We start from the raw sequence: 15,039 nt of genomic DNA, 5'->3' as shown, positions 1-15,039 counted from the left end.
TTTAACTTTATTCAGTCATTTTTATCTAAGTGTCCTCATAATAGATCCAAAAAAGTGTCTCAAAAACAATACAAACACATATATACATGAACAATGGGACAAAGAGATGAAAGAGAAGAGAAAGGCTTACCCATCGGTGACCCCTTAATGTTGACATCAATTTTCACTTAGACATCTTAACTAGGCTTTGTTCATTTTAAACACCTCAGGTAGAGTTTTAATGTGTCATTTTGACACTTTTTTATAATCAACAAAAATATAGTGAGTGAGTGTGTTACACTCGCGGCTAACGTGTAAAGTGTCGAATTAAATTTCGACATTTATCATTTTTGTTTAAAATAAATCTTAAACAATGAATTCTTAATTTAAGAAAAAAAATAGCCAATAAATAATTGACATGTAGCATTTTACCTAAGTAATTAACTATTTTTAAATCAGCACTACATCCCCCTCCCCTGCACCCTGTATCCCCCCGCAACACATCTTCTCCATGGTACTTTTGAAGAAACAATCCTGAATTGTTTTCTTTTATCCAAACTTAATCCCGAATTGTTTTTTTATCCAAACTTTCCCCAACAATCAAAGTCTTGAGCTGGCATTAAATACGAGTTCCTCCATTAACACTTATCTCTTTTTAAATGCTTCAAATTCTAGAAAAATTAAAGGTAAGATACCTGCCATTTTTTGTCAAACTAAATCGAGGAGGAAGAAGGGAAACAAAATAAGAAAGTGTGTTCAAACTTGAGGAAATCTCTGTTGTTGGAGTTCATTGTTTCCTCTGCCACTTCATCAGATCTATTTCTCCATGGAAGGAGTTTAAGTTTGGGAAGATGGTGGTTGGAAATGGGGAAGAAGATGAAGAAAATAAAATTTAAAGTAATTAAATAAGCCTCTCACATGCATACAATGAGTGTATCACACTCATTGTGCCATGTAAGCAAAAAGTGTCAAAATGACACAAAGGGACCCTATCTGAGGTGTCTAAAATGAACATCGTTCAATTAAGGTATTTAAGTGAAACTTCGTGCCAACTTTAGGGGGCCACCGATGGGTTAAGCCGAAGAGAAATCACTCACACTCGTAAAGAATTCATATGTTATACATGCACACTATAGACTTGCCTTTATTTTCTATATTCATTGTTTTTGGAAGACTTTATTGATATCACATAAGAAATTTACTAGTTCATGACACTGTGATGTGATAGCCAGATTCAATGTAACACCCCAAAAATTTCTAATCTAAGAGTCGAGTCATTCTTCATATGTATAGATTTGGAGATGAACTAAGGTCACAAGAATCCACCAGCACAAAGTTGAGTTGAAAGTTTCCTTATCGATTGAGTTTTCATATAAGAGTTTACTTGGGTCAATTTCAAACAATTATATTTCCTAGAATATGAAGAGTTAGGTGCCCCAAAACCTAACAAATTAAAGGCCTATGAATTTTCTTTCCAACATCATTAAGTTTGCGTTAATTGGAGTTTGGAGTAAAAAATTATGTATGTTTTGGTGAAGCCTTGTCAGACAATCGTAGTTTCACGGTCGGCATTACGAACAGTGGAGTGTTCCATAGACCATGGAGCCATCCATGAAAGGCTTGCTGCAAAATTCTTTAGAAACTTCATGCACGTGTTTTAGGGTTATTTTAGTCATATCTTAAGCTTTTTAGCCCTATTCTAAGTCATTTTTAGGTGTTTTAAAGGAGTATATCATACAACTATTTAATTTTCCTCTCATAATCATCAATCTAAACATTCAAGTCTCTAGAAATTCTCTCAAAACTCACTTAGAGTTCCTCTTCTCCATCAAGAACCCTAAGGCTTTCGAGTCAAAATTCAAGATACAAAGAGAAGTCTTCCATCCAAGGTTTTCCCAAGTACTTCCACTCTAAAAACTCCATTGAAGAGTTCCTTTTTCTCAAGATCAAGTACCAAGATTCCAAGATCAAGGATTTCTTCCAAGAAAGCTAGTGTTCTTCCTCAAGCTCAAGAAAAAAATCAAGTCTCCACCAAAGTTTTCAATCTATCAGCTTGATAATCAGGTATGTAAGACTACTCATAGTGATTGACTAAGTTCGTCCTCACGCCCTACATCTAAATTCAGTCAGGAAGATTTAAACTTAGGGTATTTACCCCAAGTTCCTTGAATTTCAAGTACGTTTTGATCTCTTATCATTGAATTCTGGTTCTTATCATTGAGATTATAGTTCTTCATGTATTTTGGTTCTTGAATTGTTGTTCATGCTTATTTTATCTTATGAACCCTATGTAGTTAAGAATTATTGAAAGCTTTTGCATAATTACTTCCATGCATTGACTATTGAAATAAAGTAAGTTCAAGTATTTTAAGTTGTCATTTGAGAAAAGTTTTTAAGGGAACACTATGTGTTTCAAATGCATTATTTTTAGAGTAAAGCATGATTTGTTTTAAGAAAGCATAATCAGTTTGAGGAAGCAGTTTCAATCAGTTAAAATAAGGATTGGTTTTCCTTAAAGAAGTATTTTTGAGTTTTAACTCAACACATATATTACTATAAGCATAAATGCATGTTTTGGCAGTAGTATTGAGCATCGATTTGGGTAAGAGTTAAGATAACTCAAACCCCACAAACTATGCAGCCAACGTAGATAGAAATGTTCCGTTGGTTCGGGCGACTCCTCACCTAGCCTCGTTGAGGGCTTTTTAGATGGATTCATAAGTTCAGTTTTGTTGTCCTATGCTCTAGCAAGGTATAGGATGGCTCTAGCAACGTGGATTGGACGTTACATCATCAAAAGACTCATAGTGATGGTTGTCGGTTAGAGAAACTCCCCCAAAAAAGTAAAATATACTATTTTTAGCCTTTGATATATTGCATGGTCTCAATAGTAAAGCTTTATCTGTTTTCATTACATTTACATGTTCTACTTTCAACTGAGTTACTTTTTCAACTTATGTACTCGATTGGCTTGATATTTCTTTTTTGTCATTGTTATATATTGTACATTCCATATACTGACACTTCAGTAAGATCTCATTTTGCCAGCTTATGCAGATTCAAGTACTCACGATAGCAGACGCTTCCATAAGATTTGTTTCCATCAGCAGTTGGTGAGACCTCCTTGCTTCCGAAGAGCTTCAATTTAGTTAGTTTAGTTTATTTGATTATTAGTCATCGTTAGTGGAATACTCATGTAGCCGTGGTTCTTGTCCCGACACCTATCCCAATCTAGTAAAGGCTTCATGGACAAAATTTGCGAGTCAGTTCAGTCTTTAGTATTAAGATGTTTTAAACATTATTATTATTATTTATTTCAGACTTTTGCATGAGATACCTTTAAATGATTTTAAATGTTCATTTTATAAGGCTCTCGCAGGTAAGCTTTGTCTTCCGCTCAGCAATTAGTCAGGCCAAGGATATCCTTGGGACCAACAATAGTTTTCGAGTGGCAGCCGCATCCAGGGTAGAGGCTCAGGGCATGGCACTCAATCTCAACTCTTAGTTTATCATATTTTGAGTCCCATATTATATTGTCTATACTCCAAATGCATAGCCCGAGGCATGCATGGGGTGCTGAGTTTTCCATATCAATCGTTGAATCTTGCCACATTACTATCTTCCTGCCTTTAATGCTTTTGGTGATATCTGACCAATTTTTCAATCACTAGTTTATCCTCTTTGCTAGAATATTGGTTGCAATCTTGTACACATTATAATGATGGTGATAAACAAGCCTTACATTTCAAGAAAAGCCTAAGTGAATTAACTTTACTTATTAAAAAAATAATCTAATATATTGTAATTATATCACTTTATGTTGATGATTTTCTTGTAACATACAATAACCTTGAAATGATAAACAAATTCAAGACAGAGATGAATAAAGTGTTAGAAAAAACAGACATGAGAGAAGTATCTTACTTTTTAAAATGTAGACCGTCAAACTCAAAATCAAGTGTTCATTTGCCAAAAAGAAGTATGTGAGAGAGATAATTCAAAATGAAATATTGCAGACCTATGAATCCTCCAATAAATAAGAAATAAAGCTCAATATTAAAGATGATCACAATGACAAGGTTGATGAGGCAAGTTATAAAAGTATGGTTGGATGTCTAATGTATCTCACTGCCATGAGACATGATATTCTGCAAGTAGTAAGTGTCTTGTTCTGAATTCTAAATTGTACAAGTGAAATGCACATGAAAGCTGCCAAAAGAGTAACAAGGTATGTCAAGGGAACTTTAGATTGTGGTGATAAGTTCTATAAAAGTCAGAACTTCAAATTGCAAGGTTATTCTGATAGTGATTGGGCAGGGTCAACTGATGACATGAAAAATACTTTAGGTTATTGTTTTAACCTTGGTTCGACATATTTTTCATTAGGCATCGTGCCACAATCAACTGCAAAAGTTGGACTTATCATTGCAACAACAACTATTTATCAAGTTCTTTGGCTAAGGAAGATCATGCTAGATCTTGATCTGGAGCAACAAGGAAAGACATAAGTATTCGTGGATAATTAAGTAGCCACATCTATTTCTCATAATTCAATTTTTCATGGAAAAACAAAACATAAAATATCATATTGTACTTTCTCAGGAAAGTGCAAGGAGGAGAGATGAAATCGGTTTATTGCAAGTCAAAAGATCAAATTGTTGCTGTATTTACAAAGTCATTTCATGTTAATAGGTATGAATTCCTTAAAATGAAGCTTGGAAAAATGAGTTAAAAGTGCCTTATAGGTTTTCAATTAAAAAAAAGAACAAGTGGGCCCCCTTTACTTTTCCTCTACTTTTTTATTTTTAATATTACTAAAAGGACTAAACTAATAACATCTTTCGTAGTTGTCTGGACAACTACTAAAGTTGTTTGGACAGTTGTGGGACGACTAAAGAAGTTGTCCCTACAACTACGACAGTTGTTGAACTAAAGTGTAAAAGTTAAAAGCTTGGGACTATTGAGAAAACATCTTTTAACCTAATTAATATTATTTGTCACTTCTATCCAATTTTTAAGATTTGAAGGACTCCTACCTAATTGACTAACTAGTTTGTCCCTTTTAATAGACCTTCCCTTGCCAAAAGAAATGGGACCAAAGCTCCTAAAACAATCACCCATGTCAAATGGGAACCACTCGATGCTAATACCTCCAAGCTCAATACAAATGGATTCGTTAAAAAAAACCCACGACCTGATGGCCTAGGAGGAGTTGTTAGAAACCACATGGGGCATTGGGTAATAGGCTTCACTGAACATAACCCTCTCACCAACCTAGTCAGAGCAGAGCTACAAGCTCTGTGAAATAGGCCTGTTACTCGCAGTAGAACGTAAGATGACACCCCTTGAGATTAATATTGACTCGACTGATGTTATGCATATGATAAATCAAAATAATTTGCTCTATGATAGCTTGATTGTTGAGTGCAAGTGCTTAATGATGAAGCTGAAAATCACAAAGTTGTCCCATGTGTTCAGAGAGCAGAATAAAGTGGCGGAAGCTTTAGCCAAAGAAGGCTATTTTTTATGAACCCACCATTTTGATAGTTCCTCCGGTGTTTGTTCAGAATGAAATTGAAGCAGACACTCTAGGAACTAGTTATGTTAGGATAACATATAACTACGTTAATATTTCCCAAGGTCGGGATGTGACCCAAACAATTACCAATGGCACTCCATTAAGATGGATGCACTAGTACTATACTTAATGTTTCAATGTATATATATATATAAATCCCTTCGACAAAAAAAAAAAAAAAAAGTTATTCAGAGCCTTACTTCTTCTTGATTCAAATTGTCAAACACTTCCTTACTCCAAGTGGTGATATCTTTCTTTCGATTTTTCAACTTTTGAAACAGTATAAAAACAGGTGTACCCCTCACCATAGTCATGCCATCACTCATTTACCCTGTTTAAGAACCCCTCAGTTAGTAGCCACATATTTCGAAGTTGTAGTAGTAAATAGCAGTTTCGCAATCACTACTTTATAGGTTTGTGATTCTAAAGCACTCTTGGGAAAGTTAGTCGCTTCATTGCCCTAAAACTATCATTCCAACAACAACATATTCAATATAATTCTATAAGTGGAGTCTGGAGAGAGTAGAGTGTACACAAACCTTACCTCTTCCTTGGGAAGTAGAGAGGTTGTTTCAGAAATGTATCAATTCCCAAAACTTGCAGCATACTGCCACTATTATGCTACTCATAGCATAACTCCTCCCTTTCCAGTTATGTATATAACCCCATAAGATGATAATTCCCTCCTACTGGCACATACCTTAACCTCTTCACAATCAGCCATCTTATCCCCCATACTTGTCTAGTCAAAATCATCATCATTCTGCAAGTTGTCTCATGTAAGTAGATATTTCTGGCCTCCATCTACGAACTAATGATTTCAGAGTATCCCTCTTGCTCCAATCATTTAGCACCCTCGTGTTCCACCTGAGAGTTTTTACTTTCATCCAGAGGATGCAATACTTATTTCCAAGACGTTTCACAAAATAGTGCACACAATGTATCTATCACAAACTAGTAAAAGGCATCTCAACTATTAACTTTGATGTGATTTTCACAAGTTAATCAGCAGATTAAACACTGCATTTAGTGAAACACCAAAGGCCTAAAACATACAATGTCATAAAGGGAGTGTATGAATCACCGACATAGACACCTCCTTTCTAAGTATCTGAACAATCTCTTTTGTGGGACAAAAACCACACGCATTACTTATTGAATCACAATAATTGATAAAGCTATACATTTTCTGTTTGGACATCTCTGTTTTCCAGGGAGTTTCGGTTTATCCCTCTTTTCCGCTAGGTTTTGGGGCCAAAAAAAGAGCAAAATGGCACGGGATAGGGGGTTAGTTTTTTTTTTTTTTTTGATAACCGAGAAGTCCGTTTGTGACCCTCCCTTTGGACCAATCACAACATTCTAAACTTGGTGGATAATGGGCCCTCCCCTCTACCCTTCTCCACTTAAATACCAGGCTTCGCTTTGCATGGTGTGAGGCTTGAACCTGCGACCTGTGTCACAAATCCTCCACCTTTTGCCACTCGAGCTAGACCTTGGGGGCGATAGGGGGTTAGCTATTACAGAACAGATTTTTCTGAAAACTATAGTAGGCATTTATTAAAGCATCTTTTATAGCATAGTGCAAAAAGAGAGGGGAAAGGATTAGGAAACAGGCAGCAAATAATGGTGCAGAGTATATTATATCACATATCTTCAGTCAGTCAGGGTGAAAAACTCAATACACCAATAGACATGACTGGAAATCAATGGAAGAAGTATACTATTATCTATTGGCAAAAATACCACTCATTCCTCTTCTTACTGCATCATTTCTCGCTTGTTAAGGCAATTGGAAGATGACGCAAATGAAGTCATTCTAGCGAATGGCTACCAAATTTCCCATAAATCCAAATCCTATCTCAAAATGTTTGGCAGTGGAAAATCCTACTTCAAGAGCCAGCTTCTCTAACTCGTTTCCTGTATCACAAATCATCCATTTACCACGGATTAAAGACACAACAGGAAAGAATGTTGGAAGAAGGTAAAGAGATTAGTCAATTTCCCAAAATTAAGGTACTTTTCTTCTTCTTCATTTCATCAAGTGAGAGAATTTGATGTCAACTTCAGTCTGCTCATTAATTGCTGTCTTACCTTTACCTTTTTTTTAGAAAAAACGTTTTACCATTACAAGGGCTGATGGATGGGAAGTCGGGATTTATCTATTTTCTTCTTCAGCTCAGTATTCTCATGCATCATTTTTTCTCAATATTTCTCCCCGATAGAGCCTCCGGTTCTAATAAAGTATTTTTGTAAGAAAGCAAGAGAGACAAATGAAGTTGAACCAAAAGAGAGTTGAGAAATACATGCCAATTGAGTAATGTTTTTCTCCGGGAGACAATGAAGAAAAGATGAAAGGTTAATTTTTATCTGTTTGGGAGGTGTATAAAATTAAACTTATTTAAGGCAGAGAGGTTACTCATGTTACTTTATTTCTAAATACAAAATTTAAATAACATATCACAACATGATGCATGCAGAAGGCTTCAGAACTGCTTACAGCAAAAGTTAATCAATTAAAACTGCTTAAACTATAGTGGTAAAAATATCAGACCTGTCAGAAAGTCCCTGATAGAGCTTTTCAAGTATTTGTACTCATTTTCTAGGCCATAACCACTCGCTACAGGAACAACTATATTGTCGATCATCAATTCCTAAACAGAACATAAACCAAAATTAGACAAATATTGTAATACCACTCATGATAAGCTGAAAAAGAAAACATTAAGAAGTTTGCCACATAATAATCTGTGATGGAGATTCCAAAATTGTCCATAATGCAGAATAACAGATTAACCCTTGGAATCTGATGGATAGGAAAGTGGCTTGCTTTTCAACTTGTGAAGAGAAGTGGTCCCAACTTTACAGAGAAACGAGCAGAGAATGTATGTGGATGCAGTTTCAGTGGATGGAAACTTTGTTGATATTATGTGGAGTAATATTCTTGAGCTATACTACAGATGATATCCAGTCACATGGAATTATCCAACTTATGACGGGTGAAGATCACTATTTCTCTTCTGTATCATAAAGTAATTTTTCCCTTCCGCTGCCCCCACTTTTCCTACACCCTAAAAGAACATGACAAGCTTCAAGAGTTTTATGTTTCCATTGTTGCATCAGTTTTGCTAAGTAACAACTAAAAATATGTTCTGTATAAGGACCAAAAATTATTTACTGACTACATTCTTAAAAAAGATGAGGGATGCATCCTTAAAGCGCAGAAAGTTCTACATCAGATAAAACAAAAGATAATGAAACCAATAACTTCATACAATTTGTGGTGGTGGAAAAAAAGTATTAACCTGCCAACAACTACCTGAACTGCGGTGCTCAAGGGGTTGATACTCTTATTGAAGTCAAGAACAGACAACGTTGAGCCTGGTTTCAAAACTCGACATATCTCTGCCATAGCTCTATGTCTATCTACCACATTTCGTAATCCATAGCCAATAGTAACAGCATCAAAGGAGGAGTCAGGAAAGGGTAAATCAAGTGCATTGCCCTCCATCCACCTTCATAATCATAATGTATTAATCCCTCACCGTATTCGGGGAACATGAAAAACTAATCGGAAGGAGTAAGAGCACGGAAGATAATACACGTGTAACTGGTAAATGTAGTGTGTGAAATCATTTGGAACTTGACTAGACTTAATTTCTACAAGTGGATTTTGCTAAATGTGTTGGCAAATAACCTTTCAAACATTATCTGTTATATTGACAGTTTAATTACCAATGCTCACTTGATGTTCTTGTAACATGTCTTTGAACGTAATTTCTGCCGAGTCGAAGCGATTAATAATTGTTCATTTGAGAAATCAAGACCGACTGCCTGCAAAGCCACACATACTAATGAACATCCAAAAATTTGGAAATTAAGATAACTAGCCTAAACTGCTTCGATCATGTAATCCAGTTACATTACAAAAACTTATGTAGATACAAAGCTTGCAAAATATAGTCAAATAACAGAGATAACGCTTAATTTAGTGACATAAGAATTATGTGGCACTGCCGCGAGCAGATTTTTATTTAATGTTTGAAATGAAAAAAGGAGCATATAAACATGTGTAAAGAGCAGATTTCTTTTCATCGGGAGCCAAACTCAAATGAAAGCAATGAACATTAGCAACCTGAAGACCCAAAAGCATGAAGATCACGGAAGGACAACAAAAAGAAACATTAATTATCAGGCATGAGATTGACATCAGAAATATCATGAAGCCAATAATCTTTAGAAGAAGCAATGATTTAGGTCTCAATAATAATTATCACCCTGAAATCTCAGTGCAACAAGCTAAAATTCGTAGATGCGCTTCACATATTAAAATGCATATGACATTCAGAAAGTTGAGTAATAACATAGGACAGGATAAGCTGAGAATTGAAATAAGTGGAACAGGAACGCTAGTCCAGAGAACTTGTGAACTGCTAGATGATGTTATTCCATAAATGCTCACCAGAGGAGAACAGGTAAAACATAGCTAACAAAAGCGACCTAACAAATCAGGACCTATTCAAATTAGAAGTGACAATATCACCAGGTTCAAGATCATTCAAGAATTTCTTGTTTTTCCCTTTTTCAATGAATAATAAATACTACAAGAATTATGCCAGAGATGGCTTCTCCTATGCTAAGTTGTAGGAGCCCTGGTTTTCTACAACGAGATTTTTCATTATGCAGAAACAGAGAGGCAGGAACTGGAAGATGCATAAAGAGGCATTAATTTGCTATGTTATGAAGGATGTAGATTAGCAAAAAAAAAAAAAAAAAAGGTAATTGAACAGAAATAAGCAAATTTCTGATTCTCACAACAGTGAAGAAGATTAAACAATGGTAAAATGATCTCTTGATAACAAAACAACAGGTGCTATAAAACAGTTAATGGGCACAAGTTTTTTTCTCTTCCTTGTAAGAATATTATATTTCCTAACTTCTTATCTCCAGGTGATAATCAAACACCACAGTAATTCATATCCTATCTTTCCTATTTTTCTTACTGTTTTCATTTCTAACAAAACAATGGAAAAATGACTGTCTTGAAATTTTGGTAATTCCATAGAGCCATCTGCTCAAATCAGCTTATTGAATTTCTCAGAATGGTCAGTGAAAAACTGAGTTGCTTCTGAAATGGTGAATAGTAACTAAAAACCGCAATTACACAGTGGAAGAACAGAAAGAATGAAAATAGAATAAAAGCAAACCAGAGACGGCAAAAAGAAAGAGAAGGGAACCTTGCCATGGGATCCAACTTTTTCAGACAAAAGAAATGTCAAATCCCCACTTCCACAACAGATATCTAGTACATCGTCCCCTTCTTTAGCTCTGCAATACAAGTTCAACTGTTCCAGCTTAACTAGGACATAAACATAGTCCAAATCCAAGAATTATATGATTAAGAACAGAGTAGAAGATGTGGAAATTTCATCTGTCCTGTGTCTCTTTTTTCCATTGGAATGGATTTAAATAAGGCACACTAACAGTGTAACCATTTTTCCATCAATTAAACAATGAACTACAGTTTATCGTAAGCATGGCCTATCAAAAGGAAAATGATATATTAGTGCGGATAACTTAAACGCACTCCTAATGTCCAGCATGTTTTCACTTTCCTAAAAATATTTTATTTCAATATTAACCATTATTAGTTTATTTACAATGCACAAGCATCTCATGCTTTACTAGTGAGAGATGCAGCTCTTTCGATGTGAGCTCATCCGAACTTAGTATTTATTATACAAAATATAGCTATATAATGCTTAAGCCGAGGGTTCTTCAGAAACACCTCTCTACCTCCACGAGGTAGGCATAAGGTTTGCGTCCACTCTACCCTCCCAAGACCCCACTTGTGGGATTTCATTTTGGTATGTTGTCGTTGTTGTTATACTTTTTAAATCATGGATCCCCTCTGGCTTCTCCCGTAGAATGGTAGAAGGGCAACATTTGCAGACAGAAAAGAAGCTTCCATTTTTGTCGAATTGTATGAAGGACCAATAGGCAAAAGATACTGTCAGATGAAAGGAAATATGGCATTTCTCTTCATTACCAAAATATGAAGGGTCCAAAAGAAACAGGTGAGATTATGTAATATCAGTCTCTACTGGGACAACACTCCTTAATTTTTTGGTTTACATATCTATTGTTTTTTAATCTAAAAACCATTTTTATAAATGTATGGAAAAAAATATATATTTAGAGAAAATTTTGACATCAATGTGTAAGCATTTAAATTAAATTGGATTCAAATTCATAAAATATGGACTATATTTTAAATCCAAGATATATTAATCCAAACAATTATTGTTGGCTAATATAATTTGACAAATTATTTGAGTCCAATAAATATGAATTTAACTAAAGATTCAGTTTTGTTGGGCTAATATTTAATTGGGATACAGATTATGAGCCACTTCGATAGACAAGATGTCATCTTTCTTTATCAAAAAAAAGATGTCATCTTATTCTAGAGGCCAAACTTGTGTCACATGTCAAATGGCGAGGCACATCAAGTTAAATGAACAAGCCAAAATAATGTGACATGCCTTGTCAAATCAAAGGCTATGAAAATGTGTCATATGTACAAGTGGCATGATTCAACCAATCAAATGTAGTCTTTTCACTGCTTCAACTTGATTGGTCGGTGATTCATGCCAACTCATCAAAGAAACAAGTTTGTCATCATCACAACTCTTCTCCCCACAACTCTTTTTAAGGTAGGATAAAATTTATTAATAAAGTACCAAGATTGTACAAAAATTACAGCAGAAAGAAAAACTCAGCCCAACCAACCATTGTGTGCTTCTCCCTAACATATCTAGAAAATCAAGATATTGATCTATTTCGTTCTTACAAGTCCTTATGCCAAATAGTAAAGATTATGAATACAGTTGTTTTTTACCATTGAAATGTGACTCTTTTTGCCTTCAAAGCATATATTGTTTCTTTCCAGCCTTAGAGTCCACAAATTACGAAGTGAAATGTTCTCCAAATTTGTTTCAGCCTCTTTGTCTCTCATAACTATAGATAGGGATTCTCATAATTCAAAAAAGGGGACAAGAATTCAGAACAATAAACAAGAGAAAGTTCGTGGATCAAAGGCTATAAATTTCTCTACACGCTACAAACACTCAAGAATTCCTCTACAATTTTCAAATCCTGAACATCAAAAACGAAGGCAAATCGAATACCAAGACGATCAAGATCAAAGTTACTTTTTCCTGAGATAACTATTATGTGTGGCAGTCATCAAAGCACTTGCGACGACTAAATCAAAGCCACATTCAAGTTCAAGATTACATTTCAAAATAAAGTTCAAACCACCTTGAATATTCATACAAGTCAAGATCAAGCTCAAAGGCCATAAACTTATTTCAGAAAAGAGGAATCATAGAGATTGTAATATTCATTGTATTGAAATAGAATACTACTATTGCTACAATATTTTTGTGACACCAAATTCATTGTCTACGGCATCCTGCTATATAGGACATAAACCGTACTCCTTCTAGTCCATATTAAGTAAATTGTTGTTGTATGACACCTCTTAAGAAAAATATTTAGGCACTATTACCCTTTTGATTATTACCAAACTATTTCCTTAGAAAATGTACAGTAGTTAATAAACTCATTAAAAGAAGGTTAAATATGGAGAAAAACTCAACAATTCTATAAAACATTGAATAATTCACTTATTTCGAACTATAAAAAAAGTTAGAACAATTCACCTAATATGGAATACAGGGATAAGTAAATAGGAGAAAGGGAGAAATAGGTTTTACCCGCTCCACGAAACAGCCATTCTTTTCCATATGCGGTGTTGACCCAAACTCAGGAGATCATTCAACTGCAAGCATGAAAATTGTGTAAACAATAAACATATAGCTATTAAGGAAGTGACAAATTGAGTAGTGAATGGAGGAGAGGTAGTGCGGTGCGCACATTATCATAAACAGGGGCAATGCGATTAAACAGCGCTTGCCGATCGGCGGAACACCGGATTACCAACTTGCCTGTTGGCCGGAAACTGGGACCGGGAAATGAAGAAAGAGCAACGTGAAGGGAAGCCATTGTCACTTCGGCGCTGCAGCTCTTCCCTTTGATGATGACTTTTTGTGTATAAAGGATAATGTCAGTTTGGTCCTCTAGTTATCATAAATGTTTTCAATTTGAACATAAGAAAATCATAAATGACAAAGCCAATTGAAATCAATAATGCTAAAAAGAAAAAAAAGAAAAAGGGAAAAGGGAAAAGGCTCAAATATGTCATGGGCTTTGAAAAAAAGTTCATGTTTCATCGTTAAAAGTTGAAAAATTGAGCAACTTTCACATATAGCAAACACAAAAATCATATTTGTATGTTATAGTTATAGTTTGCTTAATTGCGTTCAATAGCAAACATAAATATGTATATTTCGCTATACATATAGAAAAGAAAGCAGTTGTATAATTTCGCTATACATATACAAAAGAAAGCAGTTATATAATATGTTTTAAGATCAATTGTATAATTTGTGTTTGTATACAATGAGAAAGAGAGAAAGACAAAAGAAAATTGGGCAGGGAAAGATCGTATTTGTATAATCATAAGTGAATAGGATAAAAATATATGCATTTGTATTTGTATTTACAATTTTCTCTCGCTTTATACAAACACAAACACAATGTATACATTTGTATTTGTATAAAGTGAGAGAGGCGAGTGAGCGAGTGAGATCTGGGAGAGTGGTGAGCAAGATCTGGGAGAGGGGAGAGAGGGGAACGAAAATATATGTATATATACAATTTTCTCTCGCTTTATACATGTTGACACCCAATTTTGGACCTCCACAATACAAATTAATCATCGAGTTTCTTAAATTCCAAACGAGTTGAAATAATTAGCTTTATAAGGTTCAACATATTTTTCAAGTTACTTTTAATTAATTTTATCATTGTCATAGTTTTTGGATAATATATATGTTTTACATAATTATGTATATAATTAGTATATTCGAAAATTGTCTAAAAAATATTTTTTGTTTTAATTGAATATTTGGTTAAATATTTTAGTTATATAGGAGTTTATATTTTTAACTAACTAGTCTATAATTAAATTAATTATTTTATTTCGTTGAGATTAAGAAGCTCATTAATTAATTTTTATTAATTCATCTTGTTTAGTTTTAGTCGAATTATCAACTAAACTCATTCGGCTAAATGTTTAATTCAATTTGGCTACGATTCCAACTTAAATTGGTCATGATTGTAATTCAATAGTTATTTCATAATCTACAAAGATAGTTATTCCTAGCTTAGGTTCCAATTCTTTTAAGACCAAATTTTGGGCTGAATTCAATTTCCCACGCAGCCCAATAACTCCTCCCAGCAACCTTTTCTTTAGCTTTCTAATTCCAAGCCCAATCCAACTTTTTCTTCCTCCAACACCAGTCAGCTTAATCTCTGACCCGGCCCATTTCTTAATGCAACAAAACCCATTTCCAGTT

At 34.5% G+C, this 15,039-nt stretch overlaps 1 protein-coding gene across 3 annotated transcripts; it reads right to left on the bottom strand.

The window, feature by feature from the left end:
- Positions 1–7,117: 7,117 nt before the first annotated feature.
- On the bottom strand, positions 7,118–13,683 carry LOC125862708 (2-phytyl-1,4-beta-naphthoquinone methyltransferase, chloroplastic). 3 transcript variants are annotated; one of them, XM_049542834.1, is made up of 7 exons: positions 13,496–13,683; positions 13,336–13,400; positions 10,792–10,882; positions 9,300–9,388; positions 8,874–9,069; positions 8,109–8,208; positions 7,118–7,474 (listed from the first exon to the last, which is right to left on the bottom strand). In XM_049542834.1, the coding sequence occupies exons 1-7, from the start codon at positions 13,622–13,624 to the stop codon at positions 7,374–7,376; spliced, it is 771 nt and encodes a 256-aa protein (XP_049398791.1). In that variant the 5' UTR covers positions 13,625–13,683; the 3' UTR covers positions 7,118–7,373. The 3 variants fall into 3 exon arrangements, with proteins under 3 accessions (XP_049398791.1, XP_049398792.1, XP_049398793.1); XM_049542835.1 differs by lacking the exon at positions 10,792–10,882 and having other exon boundaries at positions 13,496–13,635; XM_049542836.1 differs by lacking the exons at positions 13,336–13,400; positions 13,496–13,683 and having other exon boundaries at positions 10,797–10,879.
- Positions 13,684–15,039: the final 1,356 nt, after the last annotated feature.

This window comes from Solanum stenotomum, chromosome 4 (assembly GCF_019186545.1).
Source record: "Solanum stenotomum isolate F172 chromosome 4, ASM1918654v1, whole genome shotgun sequence".
Taxonomy (NCBI): domain Eukaryota; kingdom Viridiplantae; phylum Streptophyta; class Magnoliopsida; order Solanales; family Solanaceae; genus Solanum; species Solanum stenotomum.
Note: the sequence above shows the minus strand (reverse complement) of the source record. Positions and strands in the feature narration are given on the sequence as shown.

Excerpts from the sequence above, each read along its gene's own strand:
- LOC125862708 (XM_049542834.1), bottom strand. The coding sequence starts at position 13,624 with ATGGCTTCCCTTCACGTTGCTCTTTCTTCATTTCCCGGTCCCAGTTTC. Across the intron at positions 10,883-13,335 it reads ATGGCTGTTTCGTGGAGCGG|AGCTAAAGAAGGGGACGATG; the intron begins GTAAAACCTATT and ends CTTGTATTGCAG. Across the intron at positions 9,070-9,299 it reads ACATGTTACAAGAACATCAA|GTGGATGGAGGGCAATGCAC; the intron begins GTGAGCATTGGT and ends ATGATTATGAAG.